We start from the raw sequence: 22,577 nt of genomic DNA on the forward strand, positions 1-22,577 counted from the left end.
CGCAAAGAATAAACCCTCACCTGACCCAAGATCCTGGAAAATGGCGCAATTTTTTTTTTTTCAAAGTTTGGAATTTTTTTTTGACCACTTAGATAAAAGAGAACCTAGACATGTTTGGTGTCTATGAACTCGTAATCAATGTGGAGAATCACAATGGCAGGTCAGTTTTAGCATTTAGTGAACCTAGCAAAAAAGCCAAACAAAAAAAGTGTGGGATTACACTTTTTTTGCAATTTCACCACACTTGAATTTTTTTTCCTGTTTTCTAGTACAAGACATGGTAAAACCAATGGTGTCGTTCAAAAGTACAACTCATCCCGTAAAAAATAAGCCCTCACATGGCCATATTGACAAAAAGGTTATGGCTCTGGAAGGAGGGGAGCGAAAAACGAAAATGCAAAAACTAAAAAGGGCTGCGTCTTGAAGGGGTTAATGACCACCGGACCCGGTACTGTGTACCTCTAGGCCCTGGCGGGCGCTCCATTAGCATTTAGGGATCATGGTAAATAAACCCACAAACGATGATCAGATCGCCTATGTGTAACAGAAATGCTAATCTATGGTGGTCATTGCTGGATTGCTATGAGCGCCACCACATAGCCGGCACTCATAGCAATCCAGCAATGACCACCATAGAGGTCTGCTTCAGACCTCAGGTTCTCATGCCGACCCATCGGAGACCCGCGATCATGTGACAGGGTCACCGATGGGTGGAATTTACGATGCGCTTCCTGTCAGAGCCTTTAACCAGTTAACAGCCGCTGGTAGATCGCGATTCCAACCTCAGCTGTTGCGGATACATGTGATATGTATAGATCAGCTGGAGCCCACACCAGACAGAGGGAGTCCAACGTGGGCGTAAATAGCATTACCTGCTCGACACCTGCACTTAGTCAAATGCTGTCAGGAGAAGATGAATGTTATTCTCCTGACAACTGCACAGGTTCACTGTGATCCAGCCCCGTCTGATACTGGCTCTGCATTGGGCCGGCAGTCAGTCATAAAGGGGGCGCTACAACCGCTGGTCTCTGTACACAGAGCAGTGACTGAACCATCGCCCTGTGACTGGAAGCCAAACGCTACCAGGGGGATAAAGTCCGTTTTCACCCGCAACATTCCGCTATGTGAAGCTGCCAGGCAGGTTAAGGGTATGTGCGCACGTCCGGTTTTTGTCAGGAAAATTTCTGCAAGAAATCCTGACATTTCTGCCAGAAATCCGCGTGCGTTTTTACCGTGTTTTTGGTGCGTTTTTTATGCGTTTTTTCCCAAATGCATAGAATAGCGGTAAAAACGCAGAAAATCTGCAAAATTAATGAACATTCTGCTTTTTTTACCGCGATGCTTTTTTTTCGCGGAAAAAAACGCATCATGTGCACAAAACATGCAAAATGCATTCTAAATGATAGGATGCATAATGTATGCGTTTTTAATGAGTTTTTATAGCGTTTTTACAGCAAAAAGACGGGAAAAAACCACGAAAAAACCTGAACGTGTGCACATAGCCTAACACTATTAATCTGCAGATTTACCCCATGTCTGCAGGTTAAACGCAATTTTTTTTCTGGTGACCGGTTCCCTATAAGTTGTGTACTCTGTGTCAGTGATATGATTTTCTCATGTCAGAGAATTCTGACACAATTCTGATCACAGTTTGATCCGAGTATCATTTACATAACCGATTCAATTCTCTTGGAAGAGAGAATCATCCCTTATGTGACCCCTGCCAAACTACTCTGTTCTGTCTATAGATCTGTTATCAGTGAGGTATCAGGTTACATTATCTGTAATAAAACTCTGTGGAGAGAGGAGAATGGGGAAGCTGGAGAGGAACAAAAGCAGAAAGGCATAAGAGAGAACTTATGAGGCTTGAAGTGTAGAGTGATAAAACTAAAAATGTAAGATACAAGTAATATAAAGTTCAGAAATGGTGTTATTCCTCAAGTCTGCACACATGGCAACCTGCCCCGAAAAGTCACCCGAATGTACAATTACACTGTCTTAATATACAGTATTTTTTTAATAACTACAGCTATAGCAATGTGACCTTTGCATATATTGATGTGGACCCAGCCTACTGTCGATTATCTGCTCACAATGGATGAGTTTGAAAATTAAATTGTTCCTGTTTATATAGGGTAGTGCTACACAGGCACATTTGTTCATCTGATGGAAATAATAACTATTGATTGGCTTCTGAAAATGTGGAAAATATAAAATGTTGAGGAATAAGTAGGTCAACATAAATGGGCTTCACTGATTTTCAGTAATGTGATGAATAAATACAAGACCATTGATGGTTGGTTATGTAAGTAAAACGCTAATAGTTAGATATGCATGTGTAAATTGTTGCTATAACTTGACAGCATCTTATTTGACTTTCACTTATTTTCCATTTATTGCATCTTGTAGGTTTACTGAACACTGTAGAACAGTCCTGGAATGGAACTGCTCAGATGAAAGCCTCTCGAAGTCAAGAAGAAACTGGGTCAGTGCATTCAATTTATTAGCATTTTTATGTATGCGGTACCAACTGGCAGTAACCGGTCTAGGTAGCACAATATTTATTGGCTTGACTATATGTATAACTGAGGTTGCAGGTGGAAATGAGGGCTACAGGTATATCAACAATAAGAGTTTCATCTTGTGGATTGTGAGCCCTCACGGGCAGGGTCCTCTCTCCTTCTTTAAAGGGAACCTGTCACCCCGTTTTTTGAGATTGAGCTATAAATACTGTTAAATAGGGCCTGCGCTGTGTGTTACTATAGTGTATGTAGTGTACCCCGATTCCCCATGTATGCTGAGAAATAACTTACCAAAGTCGCCGTTTTCGCCTGTCAATCAGGCTGGTCAGGTCAGGAGGGCGTGGTGACATCGCTGATTCTTCCTCAGCTTTACGTTGGTGGCGTAGTGGTGAACAAGCAGCGCGCGATCTGCGCTGTCATCCCTTTCGTCGGTGGGGGCGGCCATCTTCCTGGGGCCGCGCGTGCGCAGATCGAGTGCTCTGCTGCACGGGGCTTCAGGAAAATGGCCGCGGGATGCCGCGCGTGCGCATTAGAGATCGCGGCGGCCATTTTCCCAAAGCCGAGTTTGCATCTCGGCTTTGGGAAAATGGCCGCCGCGATCTCTAATGCGCACGCGCGGCATCCCGCGGCCATTTTCCTGAAGCCCCGTGCAGCAGAGCACTCGATCTGCGCACGCGCGGCCCCAGGAAGATGGCCGCCCCCACCGACGAAAGGGATGACAGTGCAGATCGCGCGCTGCTTGTTCACCACTACGCCACTACGCCACCAACGTAAAGCTGAGGAAGAATCAGCGATGTCACCACGCCCTCCCGACCTGACCAGCCTGATTGACAGGCGAAAACGGCGACTTTGGTAAGTTATTTCTCAGCATACATGGGGAATCGGGGTACACTACATACACTATAGTAACACACAGCGCAGGCCCTATTTAACAGTATTTATAGCTCAATCTCAAAAAACGGGGTGACAGGTTCCCTTTAATTGTCGGGACTTGTTATTGTTTAAGATTATTGTACTTGTTTTTATTATGTACACCCCTCCCCACATGTAAAGCGCCATGGAATAAATGGCACTACACAAATAATAATTTTAATGGCAGTAAGCATGGCTAGTTGATCTGTAAATTTATTTTCAACACTTGCTTTCTCTGACATTCTTCCTGGTTGAGCCTGACGGGTGCGAAGAATGCTTTCTTGCTCCCCATTACTTCTCTTAAAGGGAATTCGTCACCAGAAAAAACTCTATTAACCTGCATATATGGGGTTAATCTGCAGGTTAACAGCATTACTAACCTGCCTGGCACCCACACTTAGCCAAACACTGCCGGGAGAAAATTAACTTTATTCACCCAGCAGCATTCTGGTTGCAGTCACCAGAGCAGCTCCGGTGCAGGTTTAGTCACCGTTGTGAAAAATACAGAACGGCGGCTATAACCGCGCCTCTGACCTTGACTGACAGTCTGTCCCAATGCAGAGCCAGGGGCACGGTTACAGCTGCCTTTCTGTATACTCAGAGTGGTGACTAAACCCGTGCCGGGGCCACCCCGTGACTGAAACCAGAACACTGCTGGAGGGAATAAAGTTAATTTTCTCCTGGCAGAGTTCTGCTAAGTGTGGGTGCTGGACTTCATGTCTGCAGGTTGATAGCTGTTTTTCTGGTGATTGGTTCCGTATAATGCTTTTACTTGTGTTTTCCCAATAATTTTTCTCTTTGGTTACTCTGCCATAGCTGTGCAAATTACTTATTTGAAAATGCAGGAAGAAAGTCTCCTCAGGAATATTGAACATGTTCATATGAAACACTCATATATACTTTGACCACAAATTTTCCTACGATATTTTGGACTAAGTTGGCAACAAGGAAGACATTAGTAAATGACTGTTTTATTATTGTTATTATTATTATTCTATTTTTTTCCAGGACGTCTCTCATGGCAGCACACCAGTAATTAGTCATTCACATCTTTAGGGACAGGAAACACACAAGCAGTTAAAAGCAGTGTATTTCCTGTCCCTGGGAGGACAGACACAGAGAGGACGCTCAATGATGCAGAGATTACGTGAAACGAGCTCAGGGGAATCTGAGGGGATTCATCCCTGTGACAAGGCTTGTGGCTGATACCTCACTGAGTAGGGGTTCCTCAGCCTGGGCCAGTAGAGCGGAATGTGGCTGCTGTCGTTTGCCGCTTCCCTCCTCTGAGGGCTCTCGGCTACCTACCGCAGCTTTGCCTAAGCACAGATCCAGTGACTCATTCGTTCCAGGGTGGAACGCACTTCTGAGTTACAGGGGGAAAGTGCAGGATGATCTGCTAGTGTGGTGTGTTATGGATGGTGGTTCCGGGTGTGTATTCCTACAAGAAGACAAGGTAGGACACTATAAAAGCACACCTATTGTGGTAGGATTCTACAGTATTGTGTACAGTCTGAACATGGATTTTAATCGTACTCTATCAGAGAGACCGTCCGAACAATCCCTGGGAATAGTAAGTCTTAGTGATCTGTCTTTGGCCCCAATGTTTCCTTGCATAAGTCAGGAAGTCTGAGCCCTATTTTCTCTTTTCTAATTTAATTTTAGGACAGAGTAGCTGGGTCTGTTTCTTCCTCTAGGAAGTCCAAAAGTTATGCTACCTTTTTGGTGGATGAATTGGCCGAGTCAGTGAGATTTGCTGCCAGAAGCAATGTTCTTTACAGTTCTGCTAGGTGGACAATCTGGTTTAAAAAAAAACTATTCCAGGAGATCACCATTCTAAAAGCAAGCTATGCTCAATTCCCTTTTCAGTGTTACAGGTGCTAGGACCGTATTTGATGAAATCCTAGAAAGGACCTCTGACAACCAAAAGGGGCTTCCAGAGGAAAGGCAAAGGACATTCCCTTCCTTTTGTAGGTCCCGTCCGTACCAGAGACATGAGTTTAAAGGGAAAGGGAAATCATGCAGATGGACGAATATATAAAGAGAAAGAATACGCTGAAAGGGAGATCACCAGATAAATAAACAATATGGCTTTTATTAGAAAAGTGCACACAGACCAACAATCTGATAAAACCATTTAAAAAACATATACACATATCATGCAGATGGAGTTACCCAAAGGGAGGAAAGGATTGACTTACCACTTTCAGTCCAGGTCCAAGCACAGGGAGACCTTGGCGTCAGAGGAGTTAAGGGGCTTCAAGGACGGTGGCAAATCATCACACAAAACAAGTGGATTCATCAGGTTGTAGTGGAAGGCTATACGATAGAATTTATTAAACTCTCTACAGAGACTCGAAAAAGATATCAGGAATCTGGTAGCAACCGGGTGGGTATTCCTTTTCCTCAGACACTACTCCAGTCTCTTTTTCTATTAAAAAAAACCCATTGGGGAGTGTGGGGTTATTGTACAGTTATAAACTTAAAACCCTTAAATAAGTGCGTCAGATGCAGAAAGTTCATAATGGAGACAAGAAGATCAACAATTCCTCTATTAGGATGGATTCGGTAATGTGCGCCTTCAATTTAAAGGATGCATATTATCATGTGGCCATCCATCCTTCTTTTCAGAAGTTCCAAGAGGTTTGCACTAAAACCTCAGGGAGAAAGTCATCATTTTCAATTTCAGTACCTTCCCTTCAGCCTATCCACTGATATTCACAAAGGAAGGGATAATCATCATCCCATACCTGGACGATCTGTTAGTGGCTGATTCAGCACAACAACTGAAACGCCATCTCTCAAGGAATATCCTCACCTTGCAGAGGTTGGGTTGGTTCATCAATTGGGGAAAATCCAATTTAGAGCCAGGAACACAAAAGGTGTTTCTGGGAGTTCTCCTCAACTGCCACCTCAGAACATCCTTTCTGCCCTCAATAAAACAGAAAGAGGTCATTAACAGAGTGCTGTCCTTCCATGGGAAAAAAACTGATCTGATTGCAATGCGAGAATTGGGATTGACACCATATATTCCAAATGTACGATGGGGTCAGACCCACTGGAGAATTCTGCAAAAAGCGATATTGGCCATCTGGGACAGGCGACCATCAGGACTGGACAAGAAGATAGTCATTTCGGCATAGGTTAATAAATCGTTGACGTGGTGGACGTCTCCGAAGATGTTATAGACGGGGGTAATTAGATCCTTTCCCCATGCGTCAGTCACTACCAATGCAAGTCAGCAAGGTTGGTGTGCCGAGGAAGAAAGACAATACCTATAGGTGACTTGGTCTCCAGAAGTCCGTTTGAGGTCCTCAAACTACAGAGAACTGCGGGCAGTATGGCAGACGCTCAGAGGTGCCAGGACCATCTCAGAGGCCAGCATGTCAAACTCTTATTGTACAATGTCACAGCAGTCTCCTTTATTGGTCATCAATGGAGCCAGAGATGTTATCTTCTGCAGATTCTGGCCTTACAAATTTTCCAGTGGGCAGAGGGGACTGTCTTTTCTATATCGGCAGTTCACCTGAAAGGTTCACAGAACAGAGTAGCAGAGAATCAGTTTGATCCTCAGAATGGGAATTAAACAGGGATTTGTTTCAGCAGTTAACCCGATGTTGGAGTATCCCTCAAGTAGACCTGTTTAAATCCTGGAAGAATGCAAAGGTAGCAAGTTTTTTTTCTTGAACCCGTAGGACAACCCAAATGGAGTGGATCTCTTGTCCCAGAATTGGGGCAAGAATCTCCTATATGCCTTTTCCATTGATCCTGGGGGTCTTGAGAGAGATTCAAGAAGAACCGGCTATGGTAATACTGATCAACTGTTAAATCATATAGCTCTAGAAGATAAACTTCTCCTTCCAGAGAGGTACAACCTTCTCTGTTGTGAATTCTGTGGTCAAGCTCCCTCCTGTGGTCATGAGTGGTACTTCGGCTGGTGTGGGGCTGCGGCTTCTGAGTTTCCTTCCTCAGGTGACGAGGTTAAGTCGTTAGGTGCTGCTCTATTTAACTCCACCTAGTTCTTTGTTCCTTGCCTCCAGTCAATGTTCCAGTATTGGTCTTGCTCTCTCCTGGATCGTCTTGTGGCATGCCTGCCCTGCATAAGCTAAGTTCTGCTTGTGTTACTTTTGTTTGCTATTTTTTCTGTCCAGCTTGCTATATTGGTCTTTCCTTGCTGGAAGCTCTGGGACGCAGAGGGAGCACCTCCGTGCCGTTAGTCGGTACGGAGGGTCTTTTTGCGCCCTCTGCGTGGTTGTTTGTAGGTTTTTGTGCTGACCGCAAAGCTATCTTTACTATCCTCTGTCTATTCAGTAAGTCGGGCCTCACTTTGCTAAAACCTATTTCATCTCTGTGTTTGTATTTTCATCTTTACTCACAGTCATTATATGTGGGGGGCTGCCTTTTCCTTTGGGGAATTTCTCTGAGGCAAGGTAGGCTTATTTTTCTATCTTCAGGGCTAGCTAGTTTCTCAGGCTGTGCCCGAGGCGCCTAGGTCTGGTCAGGAGCGCTCCACGGCTACCTCTAGTGTGGTGTGATAGGATTAGGGATTGCGGTCAGCAGAGTTCCCACGTCTCAGAGCTCGTCCTATGTTATTAGTAACTATCAGGTCACTTTGTGTGCTCTTAACCACCAGGTCCATTGTGTTTCTGAATCACCAGTTCACAACACTTCTCTCTATCAAAGTTCCCTCCTACAGTCCTGCTCTTAGTTATTGGCACCCATGAAGTTTAAGTACATAATGCAGAATATTTCCTGAAAAAAATAAATCAACTGAAAAGTTTTTTGTGTATAGAATTCGCGAGTTACTGTCAAGAACCTCCCTGGACTTGTGGGAAAGAGGAAAATTAACAAGAGATGTCTTAGAAAGTTGGTGCGAATGGTGGAAAAAGCACCACGTCAAATATCCAAAGACCTGAAGGCCAACCTGGAACAGTATGGGGTTATGATTTCAACAAGTACCATATGCCATATACAAAACCAAGCAGAGCTTTATAAGCGAATGCCAAGGAAGAAACCATTGCTGAAGAAAAGACATAAAAAGGAACAACTGATCTTTGCCAAAGAGTACCTTGACAAACCACAATCCTTCTGGGAAAATGTTCTGTGGACAGATGAACCAAAAATAGAGCTTTTTAGCAATGCAATGCAGCAGTTTACAGATGGCGCAATAATCTTAAAAGGAAAAGAACATCCTATCAACAGTTAAGCATCGTGGAGGATCCATATTTATTATTTATTTATATAGCACCATTAATTCCATGGTGCTGTACATGAGAAGGGGTTACATCAAAATACAAATATCACTTACAGTAAACAAATCTAACAATGACAGACTGGTACAGAGGGAAGAGGACCCTGCCCTTGCGGGCTTACATTCTACAGGATTATGGGGAAGGAGACTGTAGGTCGAGGGTTGCAGTAGCTCCGATGGTGTTGAGGTGGCCGTGTGGTAATTACAGGCTGTAAGCTTCTTTGAAGAGGTGGGTTTTCAGGTTTCTTTTGAAGGATCCACATGTGGTGGATAAACGGATGTGTTGGGGCACAGAATTCCAGAGCATGGGGGATATTCGGGAGAAGTTTTGGAAGCGATTGGGTGAGGAGCGAATAAACGTGGAGGATAGAAGGAGGCATTGGAAGGACCGGAGATTACATGAGGGAAGATATTGAGAGATTAGTTCGGAAATATACAGAGGAGAAAGGTTATGGATGGCTTTGTAGGTCAGTGTTAGTAGTTTAAACTGGATACGCTGGGAAATTGGGAGCCAGTGAAGGCATTTGCAAAGAGGGAAAGCAGGAGTGTAGCGAGGAGAGAGATTAATTAGTCGGGCAGCAGAGTTGAGGAAGGACTGGAAGGCTGCGAGAGTGTTAGAAGGTAGGCCACCGAGGAGGATGTTGCAGTAGTCTAGGCGAGAGATGATTAGGGCATGCACAAGCATTTTGGTAAAGTGAGGGTTGAGGAAAGGACGGATTCTGGAAATATTTTTGAGCTGGAGGCGACAGGAGGTGGCAAGAGATTGGATGTGCGGTTTGAAGGACAGGGCAGAGTCAAGGGTTACACAGAGGAAGTGGATTTTGGGGACAGGGAAAAGTTTGATTTCATTTATTTTGGTAGATAGGTCAGGTAGGGAAGATTTGCGAGATGGAGGAAAGATAATTAGTCCAGATTTGTCCACATTGAGCTTGAGGAAGCGAGAGGAGAAGGAGGATATGACTGATATACAACCTGGGATTCTGGAGAGCAGAGAGGTGACATCTGGGCCAGAGAGGTAGACCTGAGTGTCATTAGCATATAGATGGTACCAGAAGCTATAGGACCTTATGAGTTGTCCCAGGCAGAGTGTATAGATTGAGAAAAGTAAGGGCCCAAGGACAGGGCCTTGAGGGACACCAACAGAGAGTGGGCGAGATGAAGAGGTAGTGTAGTAAGGGAGTAGGAAACGCTAAATGTGTGGTTGGTAAGGTATGAGGAGATACAAGATAGGGCAAGGTCTTTGACTCCAAAGTAAGAGAGGATCTGTAGTAGGAGGAAGTGGTCAACTGTGTCGAAGGCAGACAGGTCTAGAAGGAGGAGTATAGAGAATTGTCTGTTAGCTTTGGCTGTAAGTAAGTCGTTAGTAATTTTCGCCAGGGCAGTCTCAGTGGAATGCTGGGGACAGAAGCCAGATTGTAGGTTGTCGAACACAGAGTTGGATGCAATGCTCTGGGGTTGCTTTGCTGCATCTAGTACCGGGGGTCTTGACCGCATCACAGGAGCCGTGACATCGGAGAATTATCAAGAGATTTTAGAGGTAAATGTCCTACCCAGTGTAAGAAAACTTTGTTTGAGTCGAAGATTGAGTCCCACAGCAAGACATTGACCCAAAAAACACACATCCAAAAGTATGCAGGAATGGTTGAAAAAGAAAAAAATGGACTCTCTTAAAATGGCCAGCAATGATTCCTGACCTCAATGCCACTGAAAATTTTTGCGGTGAGCTTCAATCTGCAAATATACAAAAAGAAGATAAGGAAACTGGGAAACAAAAAAGTGCAAATAGGGTCTTAGCGATAATAATGAGGCTTAAGAAAATTAAATCCACTCACCAGGTGAGGCTGCACTGAAGCAACGTATGATACACATATACAGGTGCTTCTCACAAAATTAGAATATCATCAAAAAGTTAATTTATTTTAGTCCTTGCAAACAGTGATCTATTTCAGGTGTTTATTTCTGTTAATGTTGATGATTATGGCTTACAGCCAATGAAAACCCAAAAGTCATTATCTCAGTAGATTAGAATAACTTTATAACACCAGCTTGAAACAAATGATTTTAAAATCCGAAATGTTTGCCTACTGAAATGTATGTTCAGTAAATGCACACACTACTTGGTTAGGGCTCCTTTTGCATCAATTGCTGCATTAATGCGGCATGGCATGGAGGTGATCAGCCTGTGGCACTGCTGAGGTGTTATGGAAACCCAGGTTGCTTTGATAGCAGCCTTCAGCTCGTCTGCATTGTTGGGTCTGGTGTCTCTCATCTTCCTCTTGACAATATCCCATAGATTCTCTATGGGGTTAAGGTCAGGCGAGTTTGCTGGCCAATCAAGCAAAGTGATACTGTTGTTTTTGAACCAGGTATTGGTACTTTTGGCAGTGTGGACAGGTGCCAAGTCCAGCTGGAGAATTAAATTTCCATCTCCAAAAAGCTTGTCGACAGATGGAAGCATGAAGTGGTCTAAAATTTCCTGGTAGAAGGATGCGCTGACTTTGGTCTTGATAAAACACAGTGAACCTACACAAGCAGATGGCATGGCTCCCCAAACCATCACTGGTTGTGGAAACTTCACACTAGACCTCAAGCAACTTGGATTGTGTGCCTCTCCTTTCTTCCTCCAGACTCTGGTACCTTGATTTCCAAATGAAATGCAAAATTTACTTTCATCTGAAAACACCACCTTGGACCACTGAGCAACAGTCGAGTTCTTTTTCTCCTTGGCCCAGGTAAGACGCTTCTGGCGTTGTCTATAGGCCATGTGTGGCTTGACACAAGGAATGCTACACTTGTAGCCCTTGTCCTAGATACGTCTGTGTGTGGTGGCTCTTGAAGCAATGACTCTAGCAGCAGTCCACTCCTTGTGAATCTCCCCCCAATTTTTGAACGGCCCTTTCTTGACAATCCTTTCAAGACTGTGATTATTCCGGTTGCTTGTCAACGTTTTTCTACAACACTTTTTCCTTCCACTCAGCTATTCATTAATATGCTTGGATACCGCACTATGTGAGCAGCCAGCTTTAGCAATGACCTTTTGTGGCTTACCCTCCTTGTGGAGTGTGTCACTGACTGCCTTCTGGACATCTGTCAAGTCAGCAGTCTTCCCCATGATTGTGGAGCCTACTGAAACCGACTAAGGGACCTTTTTAAATGCGTAGGAAGCCTTTGCAGGTGTTTTTTGCTAATTATTCTAATTTACTGAGTTAATGACTTTTGGGTTTTCATTGGCTGCAAGCCATAATCAACATGAACAGAAATTAACACTTGAAATGGATCGCTCTGTTCTAATGACTCTATATAATGAGTTTCACTTTTTGTATTGAAGAACTGAGAAAAAAAAAAAATTTTGATGATCTAATTTTGTGAGAAGCACTTGTATATCAGCTACTGCAGGACACCAGTGGCAGATGGACGAAGCTTGAAATGGAAACAGGATTGTTCCTCACCCAATCGCCTCCAAGACTCCTCCCAAATATCCCCGATTCTCTGTGCCCCAACACATCTGATTATCCACCACATTCTCATTCTTCAGAATCCAGACAGAACCTGACAACCCATCTCTTCATTACAGGCTGTAAGCTTTCTTGACCCCACTGCCACCTCAACACCTCCTGAACTACTGCAATCCCCCCACTCTACTATCTCCTTCCCCACCATGCTGTAGAATGTAAGTCCACAATGGCAGGGTCCTCTTTACTCAGTACCAGTCTATCATTTACTTTTACTGTAAGTGATATCTGTATTTCGTATGTAACCACTTCTCACATACAGCACCATGGAATCAATGGTGTTATATAAATAAAAATAATAATTTTATGCTGGGGAACAATTTATTTCATAATGGTATGAATCACATAGTAATTGTAAATATAATGCTAAAAAATTAAGGGGTCACTTAAACCACACATCAGTTCTTGCTGAACAAAAGAATCATGTTGAAAGTCTTTACTGATATATTGTAAGTAAGTGAGAACAAAATAATATATAAATGGTCAATGAAAACCAAAACTTTGAGAAAACCCGAGGGCTGGATGCCAATTCAATTTGAAAACCAAAGTTAAATTAAACCAATATGTTTTTAACTTTTGAGTGCATTTCATCACAGCAACTCATAATGCGACTTGGTAGTGTAGTTGGCCACTATTTGCGTATATGCACTCTGACAATTTCTGAGCATGCTCCTTATGAGGCAGTGTATGGTGCCCAGGGGTATCTCTTCCTAAACCTGCATTAGGGCATCAGTGAGCTTCTGACGGTCAGTGCATCCGATGCTGCTAAGCAGTGCCACAAATGCATAATGTCCCCAAAGTTTTCAACTGGATTTAGGTATGGTGAATGTGAGGGCCCGTCAATGGCATCAATGCCTTCATCATCCACAAACTGCCTCAACACTCTGGCCACATGTGTCTGGGCATAGTTCTGCACTAGGAAGAACCCAGAGTCACTGCACAAGTTTAAAGAGGTAGTCCACTACAATGCTTATTGTGTACATCGATTTAAACCTGTCAAATAAGTCTTTTTTTTTGCAAATACCTTATGTTGACCTGCTTGCTCAGTTCCGATCATGTGACCCCCGGTTGCAGCTGCTTACATCCGGTGATGTCGCGTCAACGTCCGGACTTTGGAAGTTGATCTTGCATCACTGAGTTAGGACTCAGTCTCACTCCCTCCCTCAGATTATCTGGGCTGTGGGTGGTTTCACCGTGATGAATGCCAATTAACCTATATGATGCTGGGCTATGAGCATAGGTCCCACTACACGATGTTGGGCTTCATGCCAGCCTCATTAATTCAATTTCTAAAGTTCGTTCAGAAATATACACATCAGTATCGAGTTCATTTTGTAAGGGTTTTGCATTGCTATTCCCATTTGTCCTTCTCAATCTAAATGTTTACCCCATTAAAATAAATACACATCGTGTAGTGGTGCAGTTCCAGGAATGTGAGTGCAACACCACTGGAGCTCACATGAGGTTATGTCATGAGAGCCCTGCACCCAATCAGTGCTGGCATCCCTTTCTTCGAACGTATAAGAAATTAAAAGCAAGTGAGAGCGGAGAGTGACCAATCACTTCCCCTTTCTTTATTATACGTCCAAAGGTGGGGACAGTGACACCAGCATTGATTGGATGCAGGGCTGTTGCGACAACCTCATGTGAGTTCCAGGACCCTGACATTGGGACTGTGCCAGCACGAGAGGTGAGTCTAGATGTTTTTGTTTTAACAAGATGGGGGAAGCCTTTAGATTGTGAAGGGGTTGTCCTTTAATTGATTTGGGGTTTTACTGTGATACTTGAGTTTTCCCCTCATTTTTTGAGGCACTGTTTATAAGGGAGGGTCATACCCCCAAACACAGGTCTATTATTGGAAGTCTCCATCTCCCATATAAACAATTTCCAAGTATGTCTATTTGATGACCAGCATTTCCATTGAAAGATAATGTTTACTATTTTTCCTACTCCCACCTTGTCATAATTGTATACTTTAGTTTTTAAACTTAAATTAGTCATACCTTTCAATGTGTTTTATATTGCCTCTTGTGGATGGAATACACAGCAGAAATTATGTATATGGTCAGTCTCTATATTCGCTTATCCTAAAATGGCAGTAGATGCCAGTACAGCCTTAAATAAACTAGCAGAATGTATACACTCCTAAAGGAAAGCTGCGCGGTTTGGCCTCTTGCATTTGCCATGGTGGTCTAGGTGAACTGTAAGTGAAGCACAAAGCAAATTATCACTGTTATTTCTTTGTGTACTGTCTGCAAGCTTTTAGGTATGATTAGGATATACTCATTTTCAATGTTCTAATGTTTTTTTTCTGTGGTGTATCAGTTAAATCAATTTAGGCTAGAGTCACACTAAACATATGAAAAATTGGTCCAAGTCTCCCTGCCAAGAGTTGGACAAGTGTAATGCAAGTGTCATGCGGGTACAATCTGATTTTTCACACCTACCATCAGATTTACATCCGAATGCAGTGTGAATGCTATCCGATTGCAATGCGATTTTAACATGAGCTTTTACATAGAGCAACTCTCTAAGCCATTTACACATCATTTTCAAAGGAAACATTCTTCAAAACACACGCGCCCCAGGAGGAGAAAAATAGGGGAAAAACTTTTTTTTTCATAAAATTGTGGTGCTTCTTATAATCCATGCATCTTATTGTTTACCGGGGGGAGGTGACTGCGGTGAAATGCAGTCCCAGGGTCGCCGCTGGAGGAGGCAAGAGTGGAGCGTTGCTGCAAGGCCGCAAGCTGGGGTGAGGGGGTGTCTGGATGTGCGGTGCGGCGTGCTGCTGTTCGGTGCTGCAGGTGTTCAGTGCTACGGGAGCTCTGATGACATCTTTTGAAAGGCCAGAGCCCCCGCAGTTACATGGTTTCCTATGCAGTGGACTGGACTCTGAGAAAATGGCTGCCAACCGGGGGTGGCACATGCGCAGATGGAGTTCTCGGCACCAAGATGTCGGGAGATGAGATCTCAGCGGCCAGCAGCCGTTTTCCCGGAGTCCAGTCCACTGCATAGGAAACCATGTAACTGTGGGGCCTCTGTGCTTTCACAAGCGCTGCACTACAGATCCGAACACCCCCTCATCCCAGCCTGCGGCCGGTAAGGTGTATCCGCATTGTAAGACGCAACCCCCATTTCCCCGCGTGAGTGACAGCCCAAAACGGCGACTTTACAAAGGTATTTCGGCAGCATAGGTGGGGAATAAAGGCTCCAAAAATACACTAATTAAAAGCACAGCTCTGCCCCTATATAGCGCTATTTTTATATAATCTTGAAAAAACGGGGTGACAGGTTGCCTTTAATTAAATACTTACAACCTCGCCCATTCCACCGACGCTATTGTTGTCTGCAAAAAAGTTTAAAAAAAAAAAACAATATTCTTCACCTTTCTGCAAAGATGATGATAATCCATTTGTCCCACGATTTGTCTAACTCTGCTACATTTAGATGGTAGGCATGGTTGCATGATGCAAGTTCTCCTGCTTGCGGTGCCGTCAGATAGGTTCTGTGAGTTTACAGCCAATGAACTCCCTTTACCTTTGACATCGGCACGAGCGCCGTGGGAAAATTTCCCTCCACTCGCGCTGACGTTACATAGGTGAAGTGAGTTCATTAGCTGTGAACTCGCAGGAGCTGAAATTTTAAAACCTGTATATGTACAGCAAAATCTGTAATGGCACATGTGAATATACAGTGGGGAAACCACCTAGAAGGAATGGAGAGTTCTGCCATTTTTATTGTTGGTACACTTCAACTGTGAGAGACAGAATAAACAAATTCACATTGTATGATTTTGAAAAAAATACTTCAATTTCCTTTTATTGCATGAAGTATTTGATCACATACCAACAAGTGAGAATTCTGGCTCTTACAGACCTGTTAGTTTTCTTTAATTAGCTCTCTTACTTTGCACTCACTTGTATTAGCTGTGTGGACAGGTGTCTTTTCTACAAGTAACTAGTTAAATCTCGTGCCAACCTATCCATCATGGTCAAGACCGACGAGCTGTCTAAGGACTCCTGGGAAAAAATTGTAGACCTGCACAATGCTGTAATGGGCAACAGCACAATAGGCAAGCAGCTTAGTGAGAAGCCAACAACTGTTGGCACAATTGTTGGAAAATGGAAGAAATACAAGATGACTATCAATCTTACTCGGTCTGGGGCTCCATGCAAGATCTCTCCTCGTGGGGTAAGAGTGATTCTGAGAAAGGTCGGAATCAGCCCAGAGCTACACGTTAGTATCTGGTCAGTTACCTAAAGAGATCTAGAATCGCAGTCTCAAACATTACCATTAGTAACACACTATGCTGTCATGGATTAAAATACTGCAGCGCTTGCAAGGTCCTCCTGCTCATGCCAGCACATGTCCAGGCCCATTTGAAGTTCACCAATGACCATCAGGATGATCCAGAGGTGGCATGGGAGAGGTCATGTGGTCAGCTGAGACCAACATACAACTTTTTGGTATCCACTCCACTGGCTGTGGATTGGAGGAAGAAGGATGAGTACAACCCCTAGAACGCTGTCCCAACTGTGAAGCATGGCGGGGAAAACATCATAATTTGGGGGGTGCTTTTAAGTTTCACACTTAAATGTTTCTTATTGACATACAAATTTAAATGTTAGACAAAGATACTATATATGCTCGAGTATAAGCTGAGCTTTTTAAAATGTCATATTTCAACATCTCAATGTTTTAAAATTCTTTGAGGCACCTATGAGTTCAAAATACTCCTTGCACCCCTAGATGAATTAATTGAGGAGTTTAGTCTCCAAAATGGGGTCACTTCTGGGGGAATTTCTGCTATTTTCACATGTCAGGGGCTCTTCTAATACGACATGGCATTCACAATCTATCCCTGGCAAATAGTGCTCTTTCCTTTCCTAGCACTGCCATGTGCCCAAGCAGAAATTTTTGACCACATATGGGGTATAGTTGCATTAGGGACAAATTGCACAACAAATTATGGGGTCTTTTTTCCTATTATCCATTGTGAACATTACAAATTTGGGGCAAAAACATTTTAGTCAAAAATATGACGACCTAATGTTATCAAATTGTGTCGTACCTGTGGGTTCAAAATGCTCACTATACCGCTGGATAAAATCCTTGAGGAGTGTAGTTTCCAAAACGGGGTAACTTTCGGGGGGTTCACTGTTTAGGCACACCAGGCGCTGTCCAATCGAGGCATAACGCCTGCAGACCATTCCATCAAAGTCTGTATTCCAAAATGTGACTCCTTCCTTTCTTTCCTAGTCCTGCTGTGAGCCCAAACAGTAATTTTCTCCACATATGGAGTTTCTGCGTACTCAGGAGAAAATGGATCCCAAAATTTGTTTTGCAAATTTCTCCTGTTACCATTGTGAAAATAACAAATTTGGAGCTAAAGTAAAATTTTCTAAGAGTCTGAGGGTTAAGGGTATGTGCACACGTTGCGGATTTGGCTGCAGATCCGCAGCAGATTTGGCCCTGCGGATCCGCAGCAGTTTTCCATGCAGTTTACAGTACCATGTTAACCTTTGGAAAACCAAATCCGCAGAAAATTCCACGCAGAAGCGCAGCAGTTTATTTTCCACAGCATGTCAATTCTTTGTGCGGATTCCGCAGCGTTTTACACCTATTCCATTATAGCAATCCACAGTTGTAAAAACGCAGGCGAAATCAACACAAAATCTGCAGCAATCCCGCAGGGAATCTGCAGGTAAAATGCAGGTCATTTTACCCATGGATTATGCAGAATCTGTGTGGATAAATACGCAATGGAATCCGCAATGTGTGCACATACCCTTACGGTGCTCACCACATATATACATATATTACTTAAAGGGACTCTGTCACCTGATTTTTGGCGGGCCCTGTGTTCGGTCCGATGGGCGGTGTTTTCTGTTGTTTCATTGACCCCTTCCTTTCCTGCTGGCCGCACTATTTTCTTGAATATGAGTTGGTTTCCGCCGTAGTACACGCGCACGCAAGGCAATCTTGCCTTGTGCACGCGCAGTATGCTTTGCCCAACTGCGGGCAAAGCCGAAAAGCATTAGTGCGCATGCGCCGCCGCACTATGTCCCAGAACACAGCGAAATACTTCCGGGATATAGTGCGGCGGGGCATGCGCACTAATGCTTTTCGGTTTTGCCTGCAGTTGGGCAAAGCATACTGTGCATGCGCAAGGCAAGATTGCCTTGCGCACACGTGTACTACGGTGGAAACCAACTCATTCAAGAAAATAGTGCGGCCAGCGGGAAAGGAAGGGGTCAATGAAAGAAAAAACACCGCCCATTGGACCGAACACAGGGCCCGCCAAAATCAGGTGACAGGTTCCCTTTAGGGGGTCTAGTTTCCAAAATGATGTCACTTGTGGAGGTTTCCCCTATTTAGGCACATCAGGGGCTCTCCAAATGCAACATGGCGTCCGCTCTCGATTCCAGTTATTTTTGTGTTCAACAAGTCAAACAGTGCTCCTTCCCTTCTGAGATCTGCCATGCACCCAAACAGTGGCTTTCCCCCACATATGAAAAAATGGATCCTTACATTTGTTGTGCAATTTCTCCCGAGTATGCAGATACCTCATGTTACCCTTGAGAAAATAACTTTTTTTTCACACAAATTTTACTTTAGCTCCAAATGTATTAATGTTCATTTTTCCTTCCACATTGCTTTAGTTCCTGTGAAGCACCTGAAGAGTTAATAAACTTCTTGAATGTGATTTTGAGTACTTTGAGGAGTGCAGTTTTTACAATGATGTCAGTTTTGGGTATTTTCTGTCATATAGGCCCCCCAAAGTCCCTTAACCCCTTTCTGACCTCGGACGGGATAGTACGTCCGAGGTCAGATCCCCTGCTTTGATGCAGGGTTCCGCGGTGAGCCCGCATCAAAGCCGGGACATGTCAGCTGTTTTGAACAGCTGACATGTGCCCGTAATAGGCGCGGGCAGAATCGCGATCTGCCCGCACCTATTAACTAGTTAAATGCCGCTGTCAATCGCAGACAGCGGCATTTAACTACCATTTCCGGCCAGGCGGCCGGAAATGACGTCATCGCCGACCCCCGTCACATGATCAGGGGTCGGCGATGCTTCAGAATAGTAACCATAGAGGTCCTTGAGACCTCTATGGTTACTGATCCTCGGCAGCTGTGAGCGCCACCTTGTGGTCGGCGCTCACAGCACACCTGCAATTCTGCTACATAGCAGCGATCTGATGATCGCTGCTATGTAGCAGAGCCGATCGTGCTATGCCTGCTTCTAGCCTCCCATGGAGGCTATTGAAGCATGGCAAAAGTTAAAAAAAAAAAAGTAAAAAAAAATGTGAAAAAATAAAAAAAATATAAAAGTTTAAATCACCCCCTTTCGCCCCAATCAAAATAAATGAATAAAAAAAATAAAATAAAATCTACACATTTGGTATCGCCGCGCTCAGAATTGCCCGATCTATCAATTAAAAAAAAGCATTAACCTGATCACTAAACGGCGTAGCAAGAAAAAAATGCGAAACGCCAGAATTACTTTTTTTGGTCGCCGCGACATTGCATTAAAATGCAATAACGGGCGATCAAAAGAACGTATCAGCACCAAAATGTTATCATTAAAAACGTCATCTCGGCACGCAAAAAATAAGCCCTCAACCGACCCCAGATCATGAAAATTGGAGACGCTACGGGTATCGGAAAATGGCCCAATTTTTTTTTTTTTTTTTAGCAAAGTTTGGAATTTTTTTTCACCACTTAGGTAAAAAAATAACCTAGTCATGTTAGGTGTCTATGAACTCGTAATGACCTGGAGAATCATAATGGCTGGTCAGTTTTAGCATTTAATGTACCTAGCAAAAAAGCCAAACAAAAAACAAGTGTGGGATTGCACTTTTTTGCAATTTCACTGCACTTGGAATTTTTTTCCCATTTTCTAGTACACGACATGCTAAAACCAACGATGTTGCTCAAAAGTACAACTCGTCCCGCAAAAAATAAGCCCTCACATGGCCAAATTGACGAAAAAATAAAAAAGTTATGGCTCTGGGAAGGAGAGGAGTGAAAAACGAACACGGAAAAACGAAAAATCCCAAGGTCATGAAGGGGTTAAAATGTGATGTGGTCCCTGAAAAAAAAATTATTTTGTTAATTTTGTTGGAAAAATGAGAAATTGATGATCAACTTTTAACTCTTCTAACTTCCTAATACAAAAAATGTTTAAATGATGCAGATGTAAAGTAGACATGTGGGAAATGTTATTTATTAACTATTTGTGTGACATAATGTTCTGATTTATAGGCATAAGAATTAAAAATGTGAAATTGCGACATTTCTGAAATTTTCTCCAAATTTCCAATATTTTCACAAATAAACGCAAGTCATATCGAAGACATGTTGCAAGTATTATGAATACAATATGTCACGAGAAAACAGTCTCCGGATCGGTGGTATCCCTTGAAGTGTTGGTTATAACCGCATAAAGTGACAGTGGTCAGATTTTAAAAAATTGGCCTGGTAATTAGTCAAAATTGTCTCTGTCCCTAAGGGGTTAAAATCTCTAGCATTCAAATTCTAGTTTGCAAGTACACTATTAATATATTTTTTTAAGGTGAGCTGTTATTTTTACAGCTTTATTTTGTTAGTTGTCTACTGTAGAGCATCCATTACTTCTGAAAATCTCCAAGTTTGTGTTTATTGACACCATGCTTCCATAGGCTTGTATGCCAAAATAATAATCCTTTGGAATATATTCAAGTCCTTGGATTTGGCCAATACTTGCTACTGTATCTTGTGTACTTTAATTGGCACTGTTGAGTACAATTGCCTTAACAAGGTCGTTCGCCAAAAAAAGTTAATATTTCAAAGACTCATAGCATTCACATTTTTTTAGCTTTTTTTTTAATCTTGACCAAACTGGTAGTTAGTCTAAAAATGTCCTAAAATGCAAAATTAAAAAAAAATAAATCACCCACTATATGGAATTACTTTTTTTTACTATAATGGTTTCTAAATATTGATATATTTTTATCATTTTGCTCTTGTAGGAGGAAACAATATCTACAACACTCGGACAACAATATTTCTAAATGAAGTCTTTCCTCACCACAATTCCAAACTGAAGTATCCCATATTTCTGCAAGACTTCAACTGAGAAAGGGCTTGCAAGTTTTCACTCACCACAACCACGTGGGGGAAAGATTTTAACACAAAAAAGGCAAAACAAAAGAAAATATTTGAAGCTTATTTTATGTACATATTGGTGCAATAACTGGACCTCTTAATTGTGGCTTGGGGATAAAAATAAATCATGTTGGCAATGCAGAATATTGGAAAATCAGGATGTATTGGCTCTCTTATGTAATGTGAAGACGTCACTGGTCCCTGTTGGTGCTGACAAACACATGAAATGATGTAACTGCACGAAAGGCTACAACATGCATCAACAGGGTGTCATCATGTGGAAAGGATACAGTTCCTGCTCACTGTACTCTGTAGTCAGCTTGTATAATGGCAGTTCAAAGACTACATTCATGTTTAGCTTATGCTATTCTGCTGTTGCCAAAAATATCCGCTGTTATCAGTTTGTCAACTTCTGATCTATAGATTAACCGATTTCCTTCAGCTATGACACTGAGAAGCTGTGACATTCACTGTGTGAAGTTTTAAGCAGTCACACATCTTTACTGTGTATGTTTCTGTTAAGAGGGCTCTGGGGTGTCCTTCATCCATTTCACCATATCAACACGAAATCTATGTTCTGAGTTTTGTCTAGATTTTTGCACTGTAAGTTGCGTGTGAGGAGTGGAAAGTAAGTAGTAATGGTGTATGGGGCGATTGGCTGGCTGCTTTAATTTAGTTGTTTTCTCTTCTGATGAAAACATGGTTCTATACAAGTTTTCATAGTAGATGGGCTGCACTGCACACTAATGATATGTTTTTAATTATGACTCGAAAATATAATGGCTGAGATTTCTAAAAACTAGTGAATAGAGATAATATGGTTATATCAGGGTCTTGAGAGATGACGACAACCTAAAAATATTGGATCCCTCCATTTACACAAAGCGGTTTTAGAATTCAGACTTTTACAAGAATTACAACTTGATGAAATTAATTCTGATAAAAACTTTGTTCTACAGCAAATACTCAATCCTCCAAATATCATCTATTGTATTAATGTACAGTGCTTCTTACATATTAAGAAAAAAACAACTTTAATTTTTTACCTTGAATCTAAATCATTACAGTTGTCAATGTGATTGTCATGTGTGCTCTGATCTAAGAAGAAAAATAACAGTATAAAGTGTAAAAAATCATCTTCTGGATTTTAGCAAATTGAAAGCAAACTCTTTTTGGCAAGTTTTACGATTTTAATTTTTTTCGTATCTTGCTTGTTTCCTTGTTCCTGCTTAC

General features: G+C 42.6%; 1 protein-coding gene across 1 annotated transcript in view; it reads left to right on the forward strand.

The window, feature by feature from the left end:
- Positions 1 to 21,484, forward strand: part of LOC138670279 (sarcoplasmic/endoplasmic reticulum calcium ATPase 3) — a 319,975-nt gene extending 298,491 nt beyond the window's left edge. Inside the window, exons 21-22 of the mRNA XM_069757474.1 lie at positions 2,410 to 2,485; positions 21,209 to 21,484. Of these exons, the coding sequence (XP_069613575.1) occupies positions 2,410 to 2,485; positions 21,209 to 21,254 (122 nt within the window). The 3' untranslated portion in view covers positions 21,255 to 21,484. The remainder of the gene's footprint in view (positions 1 to 2,409; positions 2,486 to 21,208) is intronic.
- The last annotated feature ends 1,093 nt before the right edge of the window (positions 21,485 to 22,577 follow it).

Source organism: Ranitomeya imitator, chromosome 3 (assembly GCF_032444005.1).
Source record: "Ranitomeya imitator isolate aRanImi1 chromosome 3, aRanImi1.pri, whole genome shotgun sequence".
NCBI classification, from domain to species: domain Eukaryota; kingdom Metazoa; phylum Chordata; class Amphibia; order Anura; family Dendrobatidae; genus Ranitomeya; species Ranitomeya imitator.